The sequence below is a fragment of the Hippopotamus amphibius genome, chromosome 1, assembly GCF_030028045.1.
Source record: "Hippopotamus amphibius kiboko isolate mHipAmp2 chromosome 1, mHipAmp2.hap2, whole genome shotgun sequence".
NCBI classification, from domain to species: Eukaryota; Metazoa; Chordata; class Mammalia; order Artiodactyla; family Hippopotamidae; genus Hippopotamus; species Hippopotamus amphibius.
In genome coordinates, this window is record NC_080186.1 from 83,168,884 (window position 1) to 83,193,080 (window position 24,197).

The window sequence follows — 24,197 nt, forward strand, 5'->3', positions numbered from 1 at the left end:
CCCTGGGCCGGCCCGCCGCGGGCGCTGCGTGGGCTCCCAGGGCGCAGCCCCCGGCGCCGAGCGCAGGATGCAGTGTCTGGGCGCGGACCACCTGGTAAGGCCCGCACCTGGCCGCGGGGGCGGGACCGCGGCGGAGGGCCCCGGGCGCTCCCCGCACCTGCCCGCCGGGACGCTGCCGCCTCCCCGGGTCCCCGCGGATCCGTCCCCCGCCGCCGCGTCCCCGGGGCACCTGCGGGGGAGGACCTCGGACCCCACTCGGGTGCCGGGGCGGGAGGCGCGGGAGAGGCCGGCCGCCTCCGGGTGCACCTCCAGGTAAGGACTCGGCGACTGGGAACTTCACATCCGCTCTGCCCTGGGCGAGGGTTTCCGAGGCTCCATGAAAGCTTCAGGCGGCCACGTTTTAAAAAAAAAAAAAAAAATAGGTTACTTTGAGCAGTCTTCGAGTGAGTTTGGGTTCCTTTTCCAAGTTGGGACCTGTGTGATTATCCTCTTTTCCTCAATACTCTTCCTTCTTTTTCTGGAAGGTTTCCACGGAGAGAACCCCCAGGCAAAGACAGTGGCGACCTCAGATTTATAGGAAATGCACAGATACGGCATGGTTGTACCTGTTCTTTCTCTTTTGGACTGGTTTGGTAAGTGCGGGTGCCTGGCAGGGAAGACACCAGAGTGTGTGTGTGTCCCGAAACAGCTGTGCCCCAAGTGTAAGTCGCGTCCCCAGGGCCTTTCCTGGGGAGAGGGCTCAGGGCGGTACCCGATTAAAGTTTGTGCTGCAGTGAGAGACACCTATCTGCCAGTACCGCAGGGTAAACAGCTGTTCTCGGAAATTCCAGTCAGGTAAGTCTTAACCTTCTAGGTTAATAAGCAAGCTTATTGCCGTGGGCCACATTCTAATGCGAGACTCCATTAGGAAATGAAAACCGCCGTTTGCTGTGGGATTCTTACTTAATAGGCCAATGTGTGGTCTCTTATTATCCCAGCTCACTGAGGGGAAGTTCTTTTACCATCCGATCTCAGCCCCCCCAAATATTAATAAAATGTTCCTCTAACAAAAGGAAAACGAGGGTAAGCCTAAAAATAAATTCCTCTTACTTTAGCTAAGTGTAACACCCTCTTGGTATGTCCTGCTTAGCAGCTAATAGGTAAACAAGCCTTTGCTATTTTAAACCCCCTAGTTTGATAGGTAAAGGATTCCCCTCCCCCTTCCCACTCTAGTTTCCAGATGTGTCTTACTGTCGGTAGACCTGGTCAAGCTCTGCCATTTTTGTCTTGGGAGGGTCTCTTGGAAGCTGAATCTTGATGCCTTTGTACTTATTTTATGAGTTGTAGGTAACAGCAGAGAAAAGCTCACTCAACTTCTTCAAAGATTATGTTCATGAAATCATCTGTTCCTGATTGAGCCATGGTATTTGCTGCATGGTAAATAATTAACCTATAAACCCGGACAGTAGCTGCCACATAATTACCTTTGTTGAAACGAATTAAATTTGAATAAACCCGAAAATATGTTTGTTCTTCTTCCCAAGTAAGAAAGGCATTTATTCACTTGTTGACTTAACCGACTGGTTTCACATAGACAGATGGGTAACAGGCACAGTGGAAGGCTGGGTCTTAAAGGCATAACTGAATGTCCTGTGTTGCCTCTATTATGTCTCTTGGAGCTCTTCTCTAGGTGCTGGGAGAAACTATACCTACAACACCTCCTGCGAAACTTCCCCACAGCTGCCGGTGTTTCTCTCTGGGTCTGTTAATGTATAAATGCAGGGAGCAGCTGTTCTGCCAGTGCCTGGCAGCTTTGAACTTGGGCTGTTGATGTTAACGACCTTCCCTAGCTCCTCCACGATTCATACCTAGTGCCTCACTACCAAACCTTCAGCCAACTGCTGTCTAGGGAAAGAATTGGTAGGTGGCCCATCACAGCCTGAAGAATTAAGAACCGTCTGAGCGGTGGCCCAGAGCTGGAAACTGCTTTAAATTTACTTGTCATTTGCAAAGTAAATCTGAAAGCTTCAATATGCCCACGTTCTCTTTACTATATTAAGTTTGAATAATGATAGTTCTTCCTTAGGTGATTAGTTTTTAGTATCTTTTGCAACATTTTTTTAACCACACCCAAGAGAGCAGGGAGTGTTTTTTCTGCCTTTCTGCTGTTCGGCTTTCTGGTCTTTCTTGTGACATCCTGACTGGTGGCAAGGCACATGCTGGATGGGATTATTGATGGTGCTGCCCTGAGTTAGAGCTGGACAAAGGTGGTGTGGGGTGAGGGGCTAGAATTATGAGCAGGAACAGTCTACTATAAACAGAAAGAACCCCAGCCTTGCTTTACATGTATGTAAGACACAGGACAGGATGGCTCCAATTCTGGACCATCTCTGCCTCTACTACCTCTCCAGTGTCCTCTCCCACCTTGCCTTTTCTTACTTATCTTTCAAGACTCCTTTGTCCAGATCTCCCCCAGTACAGTTGGTGGTGACCTTCTTGACAGCCCACCACAGCTGATATACACACCTACTGTTTGGAATGGCAATTGTGTGTTTGACCTTGAAACAAAATTCTGATGGTTTAAGGCAGTAGTAGCATGACAAGGACTCAGGATTACCCAAACCTGTTCCCCTAGCCCTCCATCAAAAACAAAATGAAACAAAACAAAACAAAAACCTTCCAATCCTCCCTACGAGCTTCCCAAGGGGGACATTAACATAAAGAATGCTGATAAATGGGAAATATCACTTCATTGTTAGATATCTGGTGAGCTGGGCAGAAGCCCATGACCCCTTTCCTCCCTCTAAGTCCAAAACCAACCAGGATCTGACCACACTCCAAAAGGAAGGGCAGGAGGGGAGCAGCCGGAGGCTGGGTCAGCCCACCATGCCAGCCACATTGGGTGCACAGTTGCGCCCACATCCACAGGCTCTAAGTAAAGAGGTGAGGGATCTGTCCACCAGCAGAGGTGACCCACTGGTCCTGCAATCTGACCTCGAGACTGAGGAGGTGCTGGTGGAGTAGGAGGGGCAGAGAACCTCCTTCTCCAGGAGGTCAGCAATTTATAAGCCCTGAGCTCTGCCCATCTTCTAGGCTGAGTTCCTTGGGGGGCAGGGGCTTGGTGTTGTTTATTTCTATGTCCCTCCGTAACAGAGACTCTAGCACACACTGAGCACTTTAAGACTGTTATTTTGTTTCCTAAGTTAATAATGAATGTAGAATATCTGAAACTTATTTGACTTTGGGACAGTGTACCTTTGGAACATGTGGTACCATTGCTCTATTTTCTGAGTATTAAATGGTATTCTCCGCATTGTAGGTTGGGAAGCTTACAACACTAAATTTGTTTTATGGGAAGATACAGACTCAATCTGAGTAGAAGGCCCATCCATGCATATTAAGGGAATAGTCATTTGTGCTGAAATTAAAAATATTCCACATTCATTATGGAATTGGAAAAAAGTAACTATAGATTGCAAGATGTTCTTGTCCAGCAGAATTCCTGAGATTCTTTGTTTTGTGTGTTTTAAGCACTTATTCCAAAACACCACTTTCTCACTTGTTACAGACAGTATTTTGGTACATATCAACTCTGTCACCTCTACCCTGAGGATCAGAGTCCCCTAAATACAAGACAAAAAGAAAAGTGGAAGGAGGGTAGGAGGAGAGGGAGTTGGAAGGGAGGAAGGGTTGGATGAATGAACAGAACCTCAGGGAAAGAAGCATAGCCCTGGTGCCTTAGATAAAACAAGGGGGAAAAAATTGAGTTATCCTAATGAACTTCGGCAAGAAGGAAGAAATGACAGACTCTTGGAGAAGAAGGTAAGAAGCACGAAGGGGTGAGAAAACGGAGAGGAATCTGCTTTAGCGGTTAGAATGTCCTCCCTCCCTAACCTGTTAAAGCGAGCACTAGAAGAATGGCACCCTAATAGATCCAAGCTGCTGGCAGCACTGCTGCAGGAGCAAAGCGCAGTGATGCTGGGAAATCCTTTTTACCCAGTTCCGTTTTATATTCAAGGGTGTGGGGGACCCATTTCCAGCCCTTTGGCCAGGCTCTCACGTGCCACTTGGGTTTTGCCAGGTGTTCATCATGGGCTACTCAGTGGCAGCTGGAGCCACAGGAAGACTCCTCTTTGGCTACGACAGCTTTGGCAACGTGTGTGGCAAGAAGAACTCCCCAGTAGAAGGGGCCCCTCTTTCAGGGCAGGACATGACCCTAAAAAAGTAAGTGTTCAAGCAAGTCCTCAACCTACAGAGGGGCTAGATTTCTAAACTTTGCACGAATTTGTCATTTTGAGCCTGGAAACTGTTTTCCCACTCAAAACCCCATCAGCCCAACAGGTAAAAGGGAGGCATGTGTGTGGTCGTAAGGACACAGGTTTTAGAATCAGCTTTGTGACCTTGGGCAGAGTGCTTAACCTCTCTGAGCTGAGTTTGCAACTTTTTAAACTGGTATGATACCCACCTCACAAGATCATTTTAAGCATCCGCTGAGACACTGCGTGAGTAAATGCTTAATACATGTTCGTTGCCACTGTTATCCATCGTGCATGGAATCATGTTACTAACTATACACCATCCACAGTGTTGTTTCTGTGTGGCAGGACCTGAATCCCCCCTGGGAATGCTGGGGACCTGTGTCCCACTCCCTCCCCAGCCTGCACTCTCAGCCACGGCACCCTCTCCTGTGGTGTCGCACTTTTGTCCCTCCAGCTCCAACACAGGAACATAAAGGGGAGAGAAGAGGCAGGAATCCTCTGAGGGGAGAGAAATCCCTGGCCAGGATTTCCTAAGATGGATATGGCCTGGTAATTATTTCAAGACTTGATAATCAATAGCAACTCCTAGGCAAGCAATCTTAAAGGTCTAAGTCGGTCCTGAGTACACGTTTGGAGTCACCAGGTACAAACCTCAGACAGGCCTCTTCTAACCCTGCAGGTTGCTCTTGAGGAGGGGCTTGGCATTGCTGAGCATGGACTGCCTCGGGGGCATTTCCCTCTGAGCTTGTGGGTGTCACTCACAAAGAAGACAGGAGAGGAAGGGGCTCCCCGGGTGCACCTGTGCTCCTATTTGGACACTGTATTCATAACGCAATGCTGGGAAATAGCCTCTTGGAGACCAAAAGTGTATGTTTTATTATTCTCAGTAGCCTAAAGGTAGAAGCAACCAAGTGTCCCTCAGCAGTTGAATAAATAAACAAAACGTATATATATAATGGGATATTGTTCAACCTTGTAAAGGAAAGAAATCATGACACATGCTACAACAGAGATGAATCTTGAGGATACCATGTTAAGTGAAATAAGCCAGTCACAGAAAGATAAATATTTTATGAGTCTCCTTATATGAAATACCTAGAGTAGTCACATTCATAGAGACAGAAAGTAGAACGGTGGTTGCCAGGGTTGGGGGTGAGGAATTATTCTTAAATGGGCACAGAGCTTCCGTTTTGCAAGATGAAAAGAGTTGTGTGTGTGGGTGGTAGTGATGGTTGCACAGCAATGTGAATGTACTTAATGCCACTGCACACTGAAAATCTTTAGGATGGTAAAATGTTATGTGTATTTTACTACAGTTTCTAAAACTTAATAAGTAGAATAAAGTATATATTTATCATATATCTGGGAAATCTGTTCCCCCACCTCCTGTTACACCAGCCACCTTTCTCCCAACCCCAATTAGAGGAAAAAGAAGCTTCTGGGACCCCTTCTTTTGATCTCTCCCCTGGAGAACTGCCAGGGCTTTTGGTCTGACATTCCTCTGATCTCAGCAACCCAGATAAGTGTAGGGCATGGGCCTGGGAACTGCCACTGCCAACCCGTATGTGACCCTGTTCATGGCAGCAACCAGTTTTGTTCTTGTGCCCAATGGCTGGGCAGCTGCAGCAGGAAGGGTCTCATGAGTTTCCTGCTCAAACTGGGTGGCGGTGGGAGGGGTAAGCTTTTAATTCACAGCCTCGGCCTCCTCCTCTCACTTCCCTGGGTTCAGCTATTCTCTGAGGTGTAGTTGAACACTCTTGGGTGCACATGTGCTTTCTGTGGACTTCACTGCGTAGTTCATGCACTGGCTTCACCTAGCAAACCAGGGGCAGTTTAATCAGTCCTTTCCCTTCCTCAGTGACTTCCTCAGTGAACTCCCTAGTGTTATCAACATCCCAGCAAATGCTGACTCTGGAAAAGGGAAGTTTTGTTAATATTTGAATATGGTTCCCAAGCTGCACAGCTCCATAGATGACCCCAGGTAGGCATAATACATGTTAAATTACGTGCAGGTATTTGATGATGCAAGTTTGCCTTAATCCCACATTTGATAGCACGTGGATATTTTTTAAGGCCCACAGTTAAGCTCAATGACAGGAAATGCTCTATGATATTCTTCTATTTCATCTGTTTCCTAGACACGTGTTTTTTATGAATTCCTGCAATCTGGAGGTCAAGGATGTGAGGCTCAGTTCCACTGTCCTCTGTGTGTCCCGCTGTCCTGAAGAGCAGCTTGATACCCTGGAAGAGCTCCAGCTCTTTGCAAACACCAGTGGTGGGTACCGAGGGATGGGGTCACTCTTCCCCCTGAGGCTGGGGACCCCGGCTGGGTAACCTGTACAGACCTAGATGACATAATTTGCGCTGACCCTGCTTTCTCTGCAGAGCTAGAAATTGTGCTTCTTTGTGGGTGCCTCTCCTTGTGTAGAAAGGGCCGTAAACATTTTCTTCTGAGCTTGTTTAATTTCATTCAGGTTTATCTGTAATTCATCTGAAACCCTAGCTGTTCTCTGCTCGCTGCCAGGGACTGGTCTGCTGTAAAGAACGGGAGGAGACAGCAGACATTTAGGGCCCAAAGGCAGGGTCAGATGGCGGTCAGAGAGCTCTGTGCACTTGGCACATCCAGTCCTAGAGAGGCACCCACAGGCTTTGGGCTGAATTACCGACAAGTATGTTCTTTCATTAAAATGTTTGGGCCATGGATAGTTTCACTGACCAGTGGGATAGTCATAAGTTTTTCCAGAAGCATTTTTGTAACTTGATCTTGAGCCTGCTTTTCAGATTTATATTTTAAGAATTAAACGAAGGAAAGTAAGAAGAAATTTGAGACAACCCACTGCAAATTTCATCTGCCTGTGAAATAGGATGCAAGATTTTTAAAAATTGTTTGCAAGGCTAGGTTAAAAATATGAAGCCTATATAATAACTCATCTTCATATCATTTTAGTACCAATCATATAACTTTCAGTTTTGAGTTTGGCATTTTGGAGAGAGACAAAGAAAGAAAGGACCTGACTCTGTCTCAGTTTGGATGCTGATTCTTTTTGTCTTAGGTCACCCAGAGGCCTGTTTTCTACATCTGAGTGATTTATTCTCTTTTTCCCCAGTTTGGTAAAATGACTATGGTTTCCTTGCTGGCTCCCCTAGAAAGATAAGCACAACGTAGGAAGATGGTACAGTCTATGTCTTCTGCTTCCAGGGTCCTTCCTGTGTGTTTATAGTTTGAATTCCTTCAACTACACCCAGAATCCAAAGGCAGACTCGCTGTGCCCCAGGCTACCAGTTCCTCCAAGGTAAAAGCTTCCATACATTTCTCCTTATCCATTAACAAAAGTTGTTGGGTACTTGGCGGGAGTCTGTTACTCTTCTGGATGTCATGGGAAGCAGCACAAAGGAGATATCTGGTAGAACCCCTGCCTGCAGGGAGCTTACAGTTTACAGAAGACCAGGGATAAACAAGGAGAGAATAATTGCAATGTGCCTATTGACTTAGGACAATGGATTAGGAACCCAGGCTAAATAAGGAGAAAACTCAACAAGCAGTAAAAATACGCAGTCTTCAAATGACAACCCTTGAGCTAGCAGAAAGTACTATGTGAATTATTACCAAATGAATGATTTCAAAAGTAGTTGGTGAGTTTTTTCCTACTCCAACTATTTATTACAAAGTAGAAATCGTTTACTTTTGCTTCTTTTATTGCAACCAGACATTGTTAGTTTTTTTAGCTCTAGATTTCTCCATAAGAAACAGGCCTTGGTGGGCAAGGCCAAATGGTCAACACACCTTTCTTCTCAATGAGAACGGAAAACAGGTCCTTCTCAAGAACATCACTCAGTGAACTGCTTTCAGGGTCTTATTCATCCCTATCAACTAGAGCAGTACCTGGCACAGAGGAGGTCCCCTATAATTAAAGCCGTAATGGTGAAGCAGTAGTTGCACTGCTACGGTAAATGGCTCACATATGAGCCATTGAGAAAGCTAAGGGGGGAAATGCAATTAATAATCATTGCCACCATCAGGATACTGAGATGTACTGAAGGAGGACTTGGGTTTATTTTGCATTACCATTTTTTGAAAATTCTACATATGTTTACGGTGAATGAGACCTCTGTGCAAAATCCCTTCAAGATAGCGACAGTTTAAGTAGAACCAAGGCATCATGCCAATTCCCTAGTATAGTTTTCATCAAACGTGTGGTTGGGATTACAGTAAGAAATGTATTAAGTCACAACCCTGGTATACACATATCTTCATATATACTTATGTATATGGAAGAGAAGTAAAAGGCTCACAAAACAAGACTTCCCCTTAGCATGTGATTCACACTAATAGTTTCTATTCTATCTCACTTTTTAAAAAAGTAATTTATTTTATAATTTTCTAACAGATTGCAAATGCAGCTTGAAAAATGCTTATATAGTAGGTGCTAAGAAAAATGAGTTGATCTTAACAGAATAGGAGGAAGAATACAGTTAACCATCCTTTGGCCCTTCTTTTCTAAAATAAATACTTTGTGTTATATGTAATTGAAAGAGGGGAGAAATTATTTCCAGAGGAGAATACCATACCGTTTTTCTATAATATCTTATTTTTTTAATTCCAATTTTTGTTAGATGTCATAAACATGTTTCAATGAAACATAACTAACTTCAGGAGAAAAACCCTAACGTGTTCTAGTAACTTGAAAGAAAATTATTTAACACGTGGAGAGAAGTTTTTTTCAACTTTGTACCTTCTAACCAACATCTCCCCTTTTCCCCCATTCCCTGTGGCCACTACCATTCTGTTCTCTGCTTCTGTGAGATTAACTATTTTAGATTCCACATATAAGTGAGGTTGTGCACTGTTTGTCTTTTGAGAAGGAATTTTTAAAAAACACTATTTGTAACTGGGCCTGCAGCAGGAATCGAAAGAGAATAGAATTTTTAAGGCTATAATTTAACCAGCGTTGGATGAACTCTCCCCTTACTATAAATGGGACGGTAACTGTAATTCCATGGGAAGCTTATGTCTTGATGCTGATGATGGTAATAGTAGACCTCTGCTGAGCTCTGACACTTGCCAGGTCCTTTTCTAAGCTCTTAACATGTATTAATTCACTTGGGCCTCATAAAATATCTGTGTTGTAGGTACTGTTTCAACCCTATTTTATAGCTTAGAAAGCTGATGCAGAGGCAGGTGAAGGTTACACAAGTGGAAGAGCTGGCATTCAAACCCAAACAGCATCCATATTTGTTCCTATGACCCAAAACAAACCGTCAAGGATTCGTTGGTTTTATTTTGCCTGGCAAATGGCCTCCTTAGGTTCACACCAAGCTTCAGAGTGGGGGAGCGGGGAATAGTCCTGTACCCTGTGTCCTAAGGGCACCATCTTTTCTGCCTCTCAAGCCAGTCCTAGCCCTTTCACCCCTTAAATGCAGACCTTTCCAACATTTTTTCAAGTGAAGACAAAACGGCTGATTGACTGGCTTTTCTTGGACAGAGTTAGGGAGATAGAAATAGCTTTGAGGGCTCCATTTCCTTTTCCTACACAAGCAAGTGGTTGTTTTAAGATGGAAATTACCATATTTATCGTAGAAGAGCAGTGCCAAGAGTGAAAAGCTTGAAAACATGAGAAGTGTGGCTATACGGCCAAAGAACATTTTCTAAATACCTCTTTTTGACTAAACCAATTGTTTCTTCTTTGTGGGTTGATCACATGAAGTATAACATACCCTCTTAGAGTATATCAAGAAGGTTTGTATACCTAGGAATGAGCTTCTAAAAGCAGTGAAAAAATACTGCAGAAGATAACGAGCAAGTGTAACTCTTTCTTTTTGATGTTCAATGTAATATTGTATATTGAGTCCCCCCTCTATTTAAAATCTAAAAGGCTTGGGCTTTTCCCTCCAGTAAATTCTGTTTCTGGCTTCCCACATAGGTGCCCATGCATGTCACTGCATTGTTTGCTTGAGTAAATTCCAAATATAGGGTCATTTAATATATACAGTCAGCTCTCCAAATTACTTCCTGCATATCTGAGTGGCTTTGCTAGTGGGGAGAGAAAAAACAGAAGTGGGGAAGAAACCCCAGCCTGTGGCCAATAGATGCATCCCCTGGCCCAGCTACTGAGGTACTCAGTGCGCAGCTAGCTTGTCAGCCACCCACCGGGGGTGACCCACACTGTACATGCCTCTCTCCATCACTCTCAGGGCTAAGATGGGTCATTCTTTACCAGTACAGGGAAATTAAATGCCTAAAAAGCACCATATTTCACAAACCATGTTGACAAAATTAAGGTCTTAGAATTGTATTTGGGGGAAAAACAAATAAAATGACATTAAATCTACATCTGACCTTATTTTTCAGAAACACTAAGTGAAAGTTCAGAAAACATTTTCTTTCAAAACAATTCAGATTCTTTGGTGTTGAGTGCTTACTAATAGAAAAGAAAAAGAAAATAGAGGTTTAAAAGTTGGAAAGCAGGAGGTAAAATTACTACTCTGTAGGTGGTAAAAAAAAGTTAACTGAAAAGCTACAAATGACAAGAAAACTTTGGTGGCAGGGAACAAGATTAATATATTGAAATCTGTAGCATTTATAGTTTTTTGAAAAGACTCCTTTTACCACAGCAAGAGAAGGTACTTACAAAAACACAAACGTGCCTAGAAATAAATTTAACAAAAAATGTACAAGAGCCTCAGGAAGAAAACTTTCATATGTTGCTGGGGTGCAAGGAAAGCTTGAACAAATAGGAAGCCAGAAATCATTCTTGACAGTATGACTCAACATTATAAAAATGTTACTTGTCCCTACATTGGTAAGATGTTATTTCTAAGTTGAGCTATAGGTTTATCATAATTAAACTAAAAGTAATAACAGGTTTTTTTCAGTAGCTAGATAAGCCGATTTAAAAGTTTATAAGGAAAAAAAATTTCTTAAATGGCCAAGGAAAATCTGAAAAAGGAAAACAATGAAGGAAAACCAGCCCTTCCAGTTTTTAAAACAATGTTTAATAATTAAAATGCTGGGTACTAGTTCATATGTAGAAATAGTTCATAGTTCAGTGAAAGATGTTATATAAGCCAGGAATAGACACAAATTCTTACAAGAATTTAGTACGATTTAAAAACATGGCATCTCAAATCAGTGACAAAAAGACGGACTATTCAACAAGTGGGAAGACATCCAGAGGGATGAGCTGGATCTATACCTCGTGGCCTGTGTGGACAAATTCCAAATGGATTAAAGATTTTAACTTATAAAGTGAAACCAGGAAGTACTAGAAGGCATGGGAGAATTCTCTTATAACCTGGAAGTAAGGAAAGCTTCTAACCATGACTTAAAACTCAAGAGACATAAAATAGAAAATCAATAAATTTGACTACATTAAAAACATTTCTGCAAGGCAAAACACTAGAAGCAAAATTAACAGGCAAGTAACTTGCTATTCATGTAAAAAAAAGATTAATGTATAATTTATGAAAGGTCTTACTAATCAACTTTTAAAAGACCAATATCTCAATATAAAAATGAAATAAGAATATGAAGAGATGATCCAAAGAAAAAGCACAATACTTTTTAAAGACTAAAAAAAGGCTGAACCTCCCTCACGATAGGGGAAATTCCATTTAAGACTTTAATGTTTTCATTTCATAGATTGGCAAAATGTTAAAAAAAAAACACCTTTGGCAAGAGTGTGCAGAAATGATAGGTACTTTCATACAATGCTGAGGCAGGATCCTAAGGGGGGTAATTCATCAATATTCATCAGTCATCAATGTATATACATTCATTAATTTCTTATTGGAGTATGGTTGATTTATAACATTGCATTGGTTTCAGGTGTATAGCATAGTTATTTTTTTCTGATTATATTGATTATAGGTTATTATAAGATACTGAATATAGTTCCCTGTGTCTATACAGTAAATCCTTGTTGCTCATCTATTTTATGTACAGTAGTTTTATCTGTTAATCCCATACTCCCTTTCTCTCCCCTTTGGTAACCACAAGCTTGTTTTCTGTCTGTGAGTCTGTTTCTGTTTTGTATATAGATTCATCAGTATGATAATATTTTTAGATTCTACATTATAAGTGATATCATATAGTATTTGTCTTTGGCTTACTTCACTAAGTATAATATTCCCTAGGTCCCTCCATGTTGCTGCAAATGGCAATATTTCATTCTTTTTTATGGCTGAGTAATTCCATTATATGTGTATACCACATCTTCTTTATCCATTCATCTGTCGATGGATATTTTAGGTTGATTCCATGTCTTGGTTATTGTAATAGTGCTGTTATGAACATTAGTGTGCATGTATCTTTTCTAATTCGAGTTTTCATTTTTACCCAGAATGAGATTGCTGGATCATATGGTAGATCTATTTCTAGCTTTTTAAAGGAACATCCATACTGTTTTCCCTACTGGCTGCACCAGTTTACATTCCCACCAACAATGTACAAGGGTTCCCTTTTCTCCACACCCTTTCCAGTATTTATTATTTGTAGACTTTTGATGATGGCCCTTCCAACTAGTGTGGTTTTGATTTGCATTTATGTAATAATTAGCAGTGTTGAGCATCTTTTCATGTGCTTGTTGGCTGTCTACATTTCCTCATTGGGAAAATGTTTGAGTTCTCTGCCCATTTTTTAATTGAGTTGTTCATCTTTTCAATATTAAGTTATGTGAGCTGTTTGTATATTTTGGATATTGACTCCTTGTCAGTCTCATCATTTGCAAATATTTTCTCCCACAACATAGTTGTTTTTTCATTTTGTTGATGGTTTCTCTTTGCTTTGCAAAAACTTTTTAATTAGGTCTCATTTGTTTCTTTTTGCTTTTGTTTCCTTTGCTTTAGGAGATAGATCCAAAAAAAAATGCTACAATTTATGTCAAAGTGTGTTCTGTCTATGTTTTCCTCTGGGAGTTTCTTAGTATCTGGTCTTACATTTAAGTCTTTAATCCATTTTGAGTTTATTTTTGTATATGGTATTAGAGAATGTTCTAATTTTATTCTTTTACAAGTAGCTGTCCAGTTTTCCCAGCACCACTTATTGAAGAGACTGTCTTTTCTCCATTGCATGTTCTTATATCCTTTATCGTAGATTAATTGACCATAGGTGTGTGGGTTTATTTCTGGGCTCTCTATCCTGTTTCATTGATCTATATGTCTTCTTTTGTGCCAATACCATGCTGTTTTGATTACTGTAGATTTGTAGTATCGTCTACAGTCTAGAAGGGTTGTGCCTCCAGCTTTTTTCTCAGTATTGCCTTGGCAATGTGGGGTCTTTTGTGGTTCCATATAAATTTTAGGATTATTTGTTCTAGTTCTGTGAAAAATGTCATGGGTATTTTGATGGGGATTGCATTAAATCTGTAGGTTGTCTTGGGTAATATTGCCATTTTAACAATATTACTTCTCCCAATACAAGAGCATGGGATGTTTTTCCATTTCTGTCAATCTTCTTCAGTTTCTTTTATCAATGTTTTATAGTTTTCAATGTATAGTCTTTCACTTCTTTGGTTAAGTTTATTCTTATGTGTGTTTTTATGAGATTTTAAATGGGATTTTTAATTTTTACTTTTTGATATTTCATTATTAGTGTAAAGAAATACAACAGATTTCTGTATACTAGTCTTGTATCCTGCTATCTAGATGAATTCATTTATTTGTTCTAGTAGTTTCTGTGTGGACACTTTAGGGTTCTCTACATAGGGTATCATGTCATCTACAAATAGTAACAGTTTTACCTTCTCCCTTACAATTTGGATACCTTTTATTTCTTTTTCTTGTCTGATTGCTGTGGCTAATACTTCCAACACTATGTTGAATAGAAGTGGTGAGAGCAGGCATCCTTTTCTTGTTCCTGAATTTAGTGGGAAGACATTCATTTTTCACTGTTGAGTATTGTGTTGGATGTGGGTTTGTCATAGGTGGCTTTTATTACATTGATATATGTTCCCTTTATACCCACTTTGGTGACTGTTTTTATCATGAATGAATGTTGAATTTTGTCAAAAAATTTTTTTGCATCTATTGAAATGATTGTGTGGTTGTTGTCTTTTGTTAATGTGGTCAATCATATTGATTGATTTGCATATGTTGAACCTTTCTTACAACCCTGGAATGACTCCAACTTGGTCATGTTGTATGATCCTTTTTATGTATAGTTGGATTTGGTTTGCTAATATTTTGTTGAGATTTTTGCATCTATATTCATTAAAAATATTGGCCAGTAATTTTCTTTTTTGGTAGCGTCTTTGTCTGGTTTTGGTATCAGGGTAATGGTAACCTCATTGTTTTGTGACCCTAGGTGTATCCTAGAGAACATTCCATGTGTGCTTGAAAAGACTGTGAATTATGGGTTTTTTGGATATAGTGTCCTGTAGATATCAGTTAGGTAAAACTGATTTGTTGTGTCAGTTAGGACCTCTGTTGCCTTATTGATTTTCTGTCTGGATGAATCTGTTCATTGATGTCAGTAGGGTGTTAAAGTCTCTTACTATTATTGTATTCTTCTGCATTTCTCCCTTTATGCTGGTTGGTATTTGTTTTATGTATTTAGGAGCTCCCATACTGGGTTGCATATATATTGAATGTAATATCCTCTTCTTGTATTGGTTCCTTTATCATTATTTAATGCCCTTCTTTGTCTTTCTTTACGGCTTTTGTTTTAAAGTTTATTTTGTCTAATATGAGTATTGCTACCCCCTACTTTCTTCTTGTTTCCATTTGCATTAAATATATTTTTCCATATCCTTGCTTTCACTCTGTGTGTGTCTTTTGCCCTGAAGTAAGTCTCTTGTAGGCAGCATATTGTAGGTTCTTGTTTCTTTTATCCAATCTGCCATGCTGTGTCTTTTGAGTAGAGCATTTGGTCCATTGACATTTAAAGTAATAATTAATAAGTATGTACTTATTGCCATTTTAATCCTTGTTTTCCAGTTGTTTCGTGGTTCTTCTTCATTTCTTCTTCTTTTTGTTTCTCCTTTTGTGATTTGATGACTTTCTTTTGTACTATGCTTCAGTTCCTTTCTTTTTGGTTTTTGTGAATCTATTCTGTTTTCGATTTGTGGTTACCATGAAGTTCAAGCATGTTGACCCACAACTATATCTATTAATACTTGCTTTAAACAGTCATTCAAGGTCAAACATTCAAGGTCTTCTAAAAGACACTTTTATACTCCCCTCCCTCACATTGTATGTTTTTTCTGTCATATTTTACATCTTCATGCTTATCCTTTTACTGTTTGTTGTAGTTACTATTGCTTTTATGATTTTTTTATTGTTGTTTAATCTATTTACTGGCTTATTTAAGTGATTTTCAGTCCTTTTATATATTTGCCTTTCCTATTGTGATTTCCCTTCCCTATATTCTTGCCGCCTTTTTTTTTAGTGAAAGCAATTTTTGTCTATTTTTTTAACTTTGTTTTTTTTTTATTTTATTTATTTATTTATTTATCGCTGTGTTGGGTCTTCATTGCTGCACATGGGCTTTGTCTAGTTGTGGTGAGCTGGGGCTACTCTTTGTTGTGGTGCGCAGGCTCCTCATTGCCATGGCTTCTCTTGCTGTGGAGCACAGGCTCAGGTGCGTGGGCTTCAGTAGTTGCGGCACACAGGCTCAGTAGTTGTGGCTCACAGGCTCTAAAGCTCAGGCTCAATAGTTGTGGCGCATGGGCTTAGTTGCTCCGCGGCATGTGGGATCTTCCTGGAGCAGGGCTTGAACCCGTCTCCCCTGCATTGGCAGGTGGATTCTTAACCACTGCACCACCTAGGAAGTCCCTGCTTTTCTATTTAGGGAAGAGCCTTCAATATTTCTTTTAGGGTAGGTTTAGTATTGCTGAATTCTTTTTGTTTTTGCCTACCTGGGAAATTTTTTCTCTCTCCTTCTATTCTAAATGATAATCATGCTGGCTAGAGCATCCTAGGTTGCAGGTTTTTTCCTTTTAGGACTTTGAATATATCTTGCCACTCCCTTCTGACCTGCAAAGTTTCTGCAGAGAAATCAACTGATAGCCTTATGGGGGTTCCCTTGTAACTGACTCATTTTTCTCTTGCTGCCTTTAGATTCCTCTCTTTATCTTTAACTTTAACCATCTTAAGTATGATATATCTTGGTGTGGGTCTGTTTGGGTTCATATAGTTTGGGACCCTCTGTGCCTCCTGTACCTGGATATATGTTTCCTTCTTTATGTTTGGGAAGTTTTCAATCCTCCTCACCTTCTTCTTCTGGAATGCCTATTATGTGTAGGTTGGCACATCTTATATTATCCCACAGATCTCATATGTTGCTTTCGTTTGTTTTCATTTGTCTTTCTATCAGCTGTTCTGATTGGGTGATTTCCATTATTTTATCTTCCAGTCACTTGTTCATCCTCCTGTGTCATTTATTCTGCTATTAATTGCTTCTAGATTGGTTTTTATCTTGGCAGTTGAATTGTCTATTTTTGATTGGTTCATATTTATAGTTTCTAGTTCCTTGTTAGAGTGATCTGCGTTTCTATCAATAATCTTTCTTAATTCAGTTAGCATTTTTATTGCCACCTTTTTGAACTTGGGGTCTAGTAGATTAGAGAGGTCTGTTTCATTGTTCTTTCAGGGGATTTCTCTTTTTCATTTAATTAGGAGTAGTTCCTCTGCCTTTTCATTTTATTTAACTTTCTCTGTCTTTATAAATTTAGGAGAAACAATTATCTACTGTGGTCTTGAAGGGGTGTGTTTATGTGGGAGCATCCCTGTGTAGACTGTGCATGTCCAGTGTCTGGTGCAAGTTGCCGGTTTTGGTATGGCTGCCCGCAAGGTCTTTCCTCAGAGTTTGCTGGCCATTATCCGCTTGATAGGGTGTGTAGTTTGTATTGTAGTTTCTAGACCCTGTGCAGGATATGAAGTGGGGCTTCCCTTCTGCTCCATGGCTGTTGTGGCCCTGTCAGGGGCAGGGTTTTCTCCCCAGCTGTTGGATTAGAAGCCCTGAAGGTCAGGTTCAGTCATGCTCTGTTGCCCTTGAGTGCGTGCCCCACCCCTAGGGAGGTGATTGCTGAAGCAAGTGAGGCCCGTGCGGTCACAGAGAACCTATGCGCCCCTGTAGCTCTGCTTAGAAGCAGCCCAAGGTCACCGCCTTTTCTCTCTAGTGCAAGGCTGTGGTATGGGGTAGGCCTGGACTGTGGGTCGGAACATTGTAGCTACAGGAGTTTAGGTGGCTGTGCTCCTACCTGTGATCTGTGCTGCCTCTGTGCCAGTCTTCTCCCAGGACCTGTCTGCTCCAGATCTAGGCCTTAGCTGTGGTGTGAAGCGAGCGACGCTGGGGTGATCTTGATGGGAGACGCCCCACTACTCCTGATTGCACTGACAGTGGTCATCACCGCCCTACCCAGACCACATTCCAGGCCCTCTGGGCTGTCTCTGTGTAGCTAGATGAGTCCCAGGGCCTGTCTGCCCGAGATTCAGCCCTTAGCCTCTGTATGCTCTTGTGGCACCTCCCTGTGCTTGCCCTGACAGTGGCCGCTATGGCTCCACTTGCGCCATGCATGTGTAGACAATGGCCTCTGTGGCTTCACCCCGATCACACCCCAGGTGCCCCAGTCTGTTTCTGCATAGCTAAACTGAGTCTTTGCCCTGATCTCACACTAGGCTCTGGTGTGGAATGAGCAGGGCCAGGGCGCTTGCCCCTTCTGGATAAGAAGTGCGACAAGGTGGCAGCCACCAATGCGTGGCTCTCTGCACCCTGATTGTCAGCAAGCCATCACGCACACACTCCTTGCAAGTAGAATCTAGGCTTCTCTAGCCCTTTTGTCTGTCTCAGCACATTTTCCACCAGGCAAGTCTCCTCCTACAGGAGCCCAGGACCCGGATGCCCAGGTTGTGAGTGGACTTGCTTGTTTCCCAGGGGCACAGGTCCCTACCTGATGACTTTTTTGTCCTAACTAGTAACGTGGAAATCTTTCTTGCAACTTTGGCTGTATGGGAGTTCCTCTGCCGGTTACTAGTTAGTTTTCCATGAGAATTGTTCCACATGTGGATGTATTTTTGATGTGTTTGTGGGGGAAGGTGAGCTCCACATTCTCCTGCCCTGCCATCTTGATCCCCCTCCCTACAGTCATCACTTTTTAATCAAGCATTTCTACTTCTAGCAATTTAATCTTCAGGTATACTTGTACCAGTATGAAATGACATTTTTGCAAGGTTATTCACTGCAGCATTTATAATAGCAAAATAACTAAAACCATCTAAATGGCTTTTAATAGAGGGCTGCTTAAATTACGGTATATCAATTAATGTAATGCTGTTTAGCTCCTTTTTTTAATAAAAGACTAGCAAGCTGGGAATAGCTGAGAATTTTCTCAGTCTGATAAAGGGCATCTGAGAAATCTATAGTTAATATTATACATAATGGTGAACTATAGAATGCTTTCCACCTAAAATTAGAAACAAGGTAAGGATATATGTTCTTACCACTTCTACTCAGCACTGTAATAGAGATCCTAGGAACTGCAATAAAGTAAGGGAAAAAAATAGAACAGAAGGAGCAAAACCATCTTTATTAACAGATGATCTAATTGTTTACATAGAAAATCCAAAGGAATCTATGAAATAATTACTTAGTGAATTTAGCAAATTTGCAAACTACAAAGTCAAATTGCATTTCTATGTATTAGCAGCTAACAATTAGTAAATAGTTAAGCCCATCTTCAGCACTATCGAAAAAGTATAGAATAACTAGGAATATATTTAACAGAACATATGTAAGCCCTCAACTGAAAACTTTAAGACATTGCTGAGAGAAATTTAAAAACACCTAAATAAGCAGAGAAATATACCTAATTCATGAATTGGAAGTTTTTCAACACAGTGCCCTGATATAATTTTTGTAGAAATTGACAAGTTTATTCTAAAAAATATAGAAAATGCTAAAGACCAAGGTACACACACACACACACACACACACACACACACAAATCTTGAAGAAGAACAAAGAGAACTCATAACACCTGATTTCAAAAGTTATTATAAAGTTATAGTGATTAAGATAATGTGGTATTGGAATGAGGATAGACAGATAAATGGATCAAAATAGACAGCCCAGAAATGGAGCAACATATACATGACCAATTGACTTTTAATGAAAATGGCAAGGCAATTTCATGGGGAGAGGCCTTTTCAGCAGATGGTGCTAAAATAAGTGGAAAGACATGAGGAAAAATGAATTGGTCATTTTGTATGAGGACTCTTAACGTATACCACACACAAAAACTAATTTTAGATAAATCTTAGACGTAAACCTAAGAAACTAGAATTATAAAGGTTCTAGAAGAAAAATAGAAGAATATCTTTGCCACCTTGAAGTAGGCAAAAATTTGACAGGGCACACAAAGCACTATACATAAAAGGAAAAAAAGTGATACATTGGACTTCATCAAAATTAAAAACTCTATTCATCTAAAGAGTCCCTTAAGAAAATGCAAAAAAAAAAAAAAAAGGGGGAAAAAAAAGAAGCAACAGATTTAGAGAAAATATTCACAGTATGTATATATGACAAATGCTTAAATCCAGAATATGTATATAAAGAATTTCTTTAAATCAGCACCTGCAATCTTTTTCTTGAAAGGGCCATATAGTAGATGTTTCAGGCTTTGTGTACATTATCATCTCTGTAGCAACTAGTACTTGACTCTGACAGGGGACGGCAAGGGCAGGCATAGAAAATACATAAAGAAATGGATTGTACTGTGTTCCAGTAAAGCTTCATGTACAAAAACAGGTGGTGGGCTGAATTTGGCTGATCCCTACTTTAAATCAATAACAAAAACTCAAACTACCCAGTAAAATCAGGCAGAGACTTGAACAGACACTTTTCAAAAGAAGATAAACAAAGAGCCAATAGGTATATGAAAAGATGCTTAACCTCGTCAGCCATCAGGAAAATGTAAATTGAAAATGCCATGAGATATCACTACACGTTTACTAGAAGGGCTCCCATTTTGAGGGTGAACCACATCAAGTGCTGGTGAGGGGGTGGAACAGCTAGACGTCTCAGCCATTGCTGGTGGGATATAAATGCAGCCACTTTGGGAAAAGTTTGGTGCTTCTTGTAAAGCTAAGCATACACTTTTCATGTGACCCAACAATTCCACTTTTAGTTATTTACTCGGAGAAATGAAAACGTATGTCCATAAAAAGACACACAAATGCTGATAGCAGCTTTTTAAAAATTATGATGGTCATCATCATGCTGACGATGCATCTTTTTTAACTGCAGAAGAGTTGACTTACAGTGTTTCAGGTGTACAGCAAAGTGATTCAGTTATGCATATCTGTGTGTATATATATTATTTTTCAGATTCTTCTCCAATATAGGTTGTCACAAGATATTGAATCTGGTTCCCTGTGCTATGCAGTAGGTCCTTGATAGCAGCTTTATTGTTAATAGTTCAAAACAACTCAAGTGGCAATGAGCAGGAGACTAGACAAACAAGTGGCAGTGTCTTCATGCCGAGGAACAGTACTCAGCAGTGAACGGAGTGCTCTGCTGATACGTGTGACAGCTGAGTGTAAGAAGCGGGACACAGAAGAGTGCATACTGTGTGTTTCCATTTGCATGGGATTAGACAAGAGTCAAAACTAATGTATGGTTATAGAAATCAGATTAATAGTGCCTGTAAAGGGATGGAGATTGATTGGAAGGGGGCATGAGGGAACTTTCTGGAGTAGAAGAGCGGTTCTGCACCTTTAAAGCGCTGATGGTTACGTTGACATATGTATTTGTCAAAAACCACTAATTGTATAAGATCTGTACATTTCACTATATGTAAGTTTTACCTCAGTAAAAATAAGAGGAAGCTCTTATGTTCTAATATGAGCAGAGCTACAAGATGCATTAAGTTAAAAAAAAAAAAAAAAAGCAAACTATAGAGCAGTATGCAGTGTACCACCTTTTTCATGAAAAGGAAATATCAGAAGTGTGACTTGGGTGTTTATATACATATAAGTGTGTGTGTGTGTTTGCTTGTGTAATCATTACATCAAACATAACCTATAGGATGTAGTTAGGAAGCTACTCTATTTTTGTCTCTCTGTCTCTTTAAATTTATTCAGCCAGACTAGTTTTTTCTTTGCCCCTGAATGAAAACACAGTTCCCAAGACTTCTCTGGTTACTTTTAGGTGGTAAGGACTCAGTCACTTTAAGTGGTAAAAGACATTTTCAATTCAGGAATTTAAATGTTCAGCCCAATGTGACGGACTTCAAACTTGACCTGAGGTTGAAGCTTCTCCCTCCCTCAGGTTGGGTCAGAAGCAGGGGGACGGCTTGGGTCAGGGGAGGTGAGATCCTCTGCTTCTCTCTCCTTTCTCGCTTACTCACCCCTGCCTTTCCCAGCTTGCTAAAACAAGCATCTGACGCTTGGGGCTGGCACAGCAAAAACAAAGAGAAGACGTAAGGAGCAGGAGCGTTTTTACTTGACTAGTACTGATTCTAGGACCAGTCTTCTGGGCTTGGGAGATGTCCCAGCCCGCTGTCTCCATGAGCCCTTTTTGGGTTATTTGGAAACTTCCATTACTGGGCTTTCTCACTGGCAGTGCCCTTTACATGGTCCAGTGCATCTCCACTCTGGCTGGTCATTTCCCCATTCCTCTGGCTGGGTCTTCCTCTTTCCCGAGGCATTGGGCAGCCACCCCTAGCTTTTTTCTGCTAAGGTCTCCACAGTCTTCCATGTAGCCGTCCCGGACACCAAGGACACCAGCCTCTCCCCTTCTCGGGGCTCAGACCTTAAGCCATGGGGTCCTGTAAATCCTCTGAGTTTTCCAGGAAACACTTCTCATCCGACATAGGAGTAATATCCCTCACCCTGGGAGACAGGGATATAGTCACATGGCAGGTCTCTCTCTCAAAACAAAAACAAAACCATCTCTTTAGAATTGCTCTTGTCAACACCTGTCACAGTCAACCATATCCAAAACAAAAACATCCCTTCAGAATTGCTCTTTTACATGAGTCTATGCACTTGTCAACACCTGTACACAGTCAACGGCATCCAAATAAAAAACAAAATCAACCAAGGTATTGGGAGATCTCAGGATAAAATCTCGACTACAACAGATGAACTTCTTAATGTGTGACATAACCTATCTGAAGGGGATGGAGAGAAGAGGAGCTGGCCTGGGTAACTTTGGGAAATAGCTTGTGACTACGCACTATAAGCCAAAAAAAAAAAAAAAAAAAAATAGAAAACTGTACATAAACACTGTGCTCCAGTTAGTAAATTTGTTTCTCATGAGGTACTATTTAGCAATTCTGAAGCTACATACTAGGGTTGATTATAAGAGGGCCTAGGATTGGTGATTTCTCCCAGTAGCAATGAGCACACCCAATGTCCAGAGCTCGATTTCTAAATACTATTCTCCAAAGGGTCTGATTTTAGGGCTTGGATGAGGGAAATACCAGATAAGCCTGGCATCATCCTGTAGAACCAGAAAGTAAGGAAGTGCTCAAGAAAAAAAAAAGGGATGAGGAATGTCAAATGGACACAGGGGACAACCTGAAAGACCTTCTAGTGGCCAAAGCTGGAACAATTTGAGCAACAGACTAAATATCAGACTATAACCCAAAGAATAAAGTAAATATCCGTGTGTCTATACTTATGTAAATAAATGACTAAGTAAATACATAAATGGGAGAAAAGGGATAAATCTTTACAGAGGGTTCTTAATGTGTGTAGATTTTCCTCCTCTAGGAGGTGGAACTAATTTCCCTCCTCTTGAAAGCAGGCTGGATTTAGGGAATCATTTCTAAGGAACAGAGCATAGAAAGAGAAAAATAGTCACATTCCAGCAGAGTAACCTGGCAGGTACCGACCACCTTAACCAAGTGATTGCGGTCAACTTCAGCAGTGGTGTCAGGCTGCTGTCACCTCCCCTGATGTGAACCTCTGAGAATAGCACCTCCCCTGTGTGGTTTTTTTTCCCCAAAACCCATAACTGCAGTCTAATCATGAGAAAACATGAGGGTCATTCTACAACTTGAAGGACATTTTATAAAATACCTGACCATGAATCTTCAAAAGTGTCAAGGGTATGCGAAATAGAGGAAAAGTAAGAAACTGTCACAGACCAAGGGAGACACAACAAATAAATGCAGTGTGGTATCCTGGAAGAGAAAAAAAGGAATTGGTGGGAAATGGTGACTTCCAAATAAAGACTGTGGTTTAATTAATAGTGTAGTACCAATGTTGATTTTTTTAATATTCACAAATGTACTGTGGTTATGTCAGATGTTAACATTAAGTGAAGGTGACTGAAGTTACACGGGCTCTCTGTACCATCTTTGTGATTTTTCATTAATGCTAAAGATATTCCAGAATTAAAAGTTTATTTTTTAAAATGCTTTTCTAATCTCCAACTTCCAGCACTCTTCTAATGTGTGGGTGAAGGATTTTTGAAAATAACCAGCCTTCTTCCTGCCTCTTTTTTGAGAAGCCCTGCTTGGTGGTGTCTGGCATCTCATTTGGGGATATAATTTTTATTTTCTTTGTGCCTCAGTGGCAGACTCCCATTTAAATTCCCTGTTACATTCATATATGCTAACAAAAGTCTGTAGAATGATATACAAGAAACCAAAACGATGGTTGCCTGTGAGGAAATGTACTTCAGTGTCTCAAGGAAAGGAAAGAGCAGTTTCTTACAGTTTATTCTATTGTACTTTTGGAATGTGAGCCATGTGAATATATCACACCTGCAAAAATTTTAATTTAAAAAAACAATGTCTTGGTTGTATTGCACTTGAATCAATATCTGATGACTCAGGAACTATCTGTGTACTGTTGTGAGTCCTGAGAAAGACCCTTTCATATGTTCTGTGTTGAGCATCATTGGGGGTTTCGAAGCCATTTGTCCTTCCTGACGATGTAACATTGTTTGCCCTTGGGTTCCCTTTGCTTCATCTTCACATGTTTCACGAAATACTTGGCGACCACCTAATGTTT

At 40.8% G+C, this 24,197-nt stretch overlaps 1 protein-coding gene across 1 annotated transcript in view; it reads left to right on the forward strand.

Moving 5' to 3' along the window:
• The first annotated feature begins 541 nt into the window (after nucleotides 1-541).
• SLC44A3 (solute carrier family 44 member 3) overlaps nucleotides 542-24,197 on the forward strand; it is an 84,659-nt gene continuing 61,003 nt past the window's right edge. The window contains exons 1-4 of the mRNA XM_057718117.1: nucleotides 542-632; nucleotides 4,061-4,203; nucleotides 6,377-6,513; nucleotides 7,438-7,531. Of these exons, the coding sequence (XP_057574100.1) occupies nucleotides 4,070-4,203; nucleotides 6,377-6,513; nucleotides 7,438-7,531 (365 nt within the window). The 5' untranslated portion in view covers nucleotides 542-632; nucleotides 4,061-4,069. The remainder of the gene's footprint in view (nucleotides 633-4,060; nucleotides 4,204-6,376; nucleotides 6,514-7,437; nucleotides 7,532-24,197) is intronic.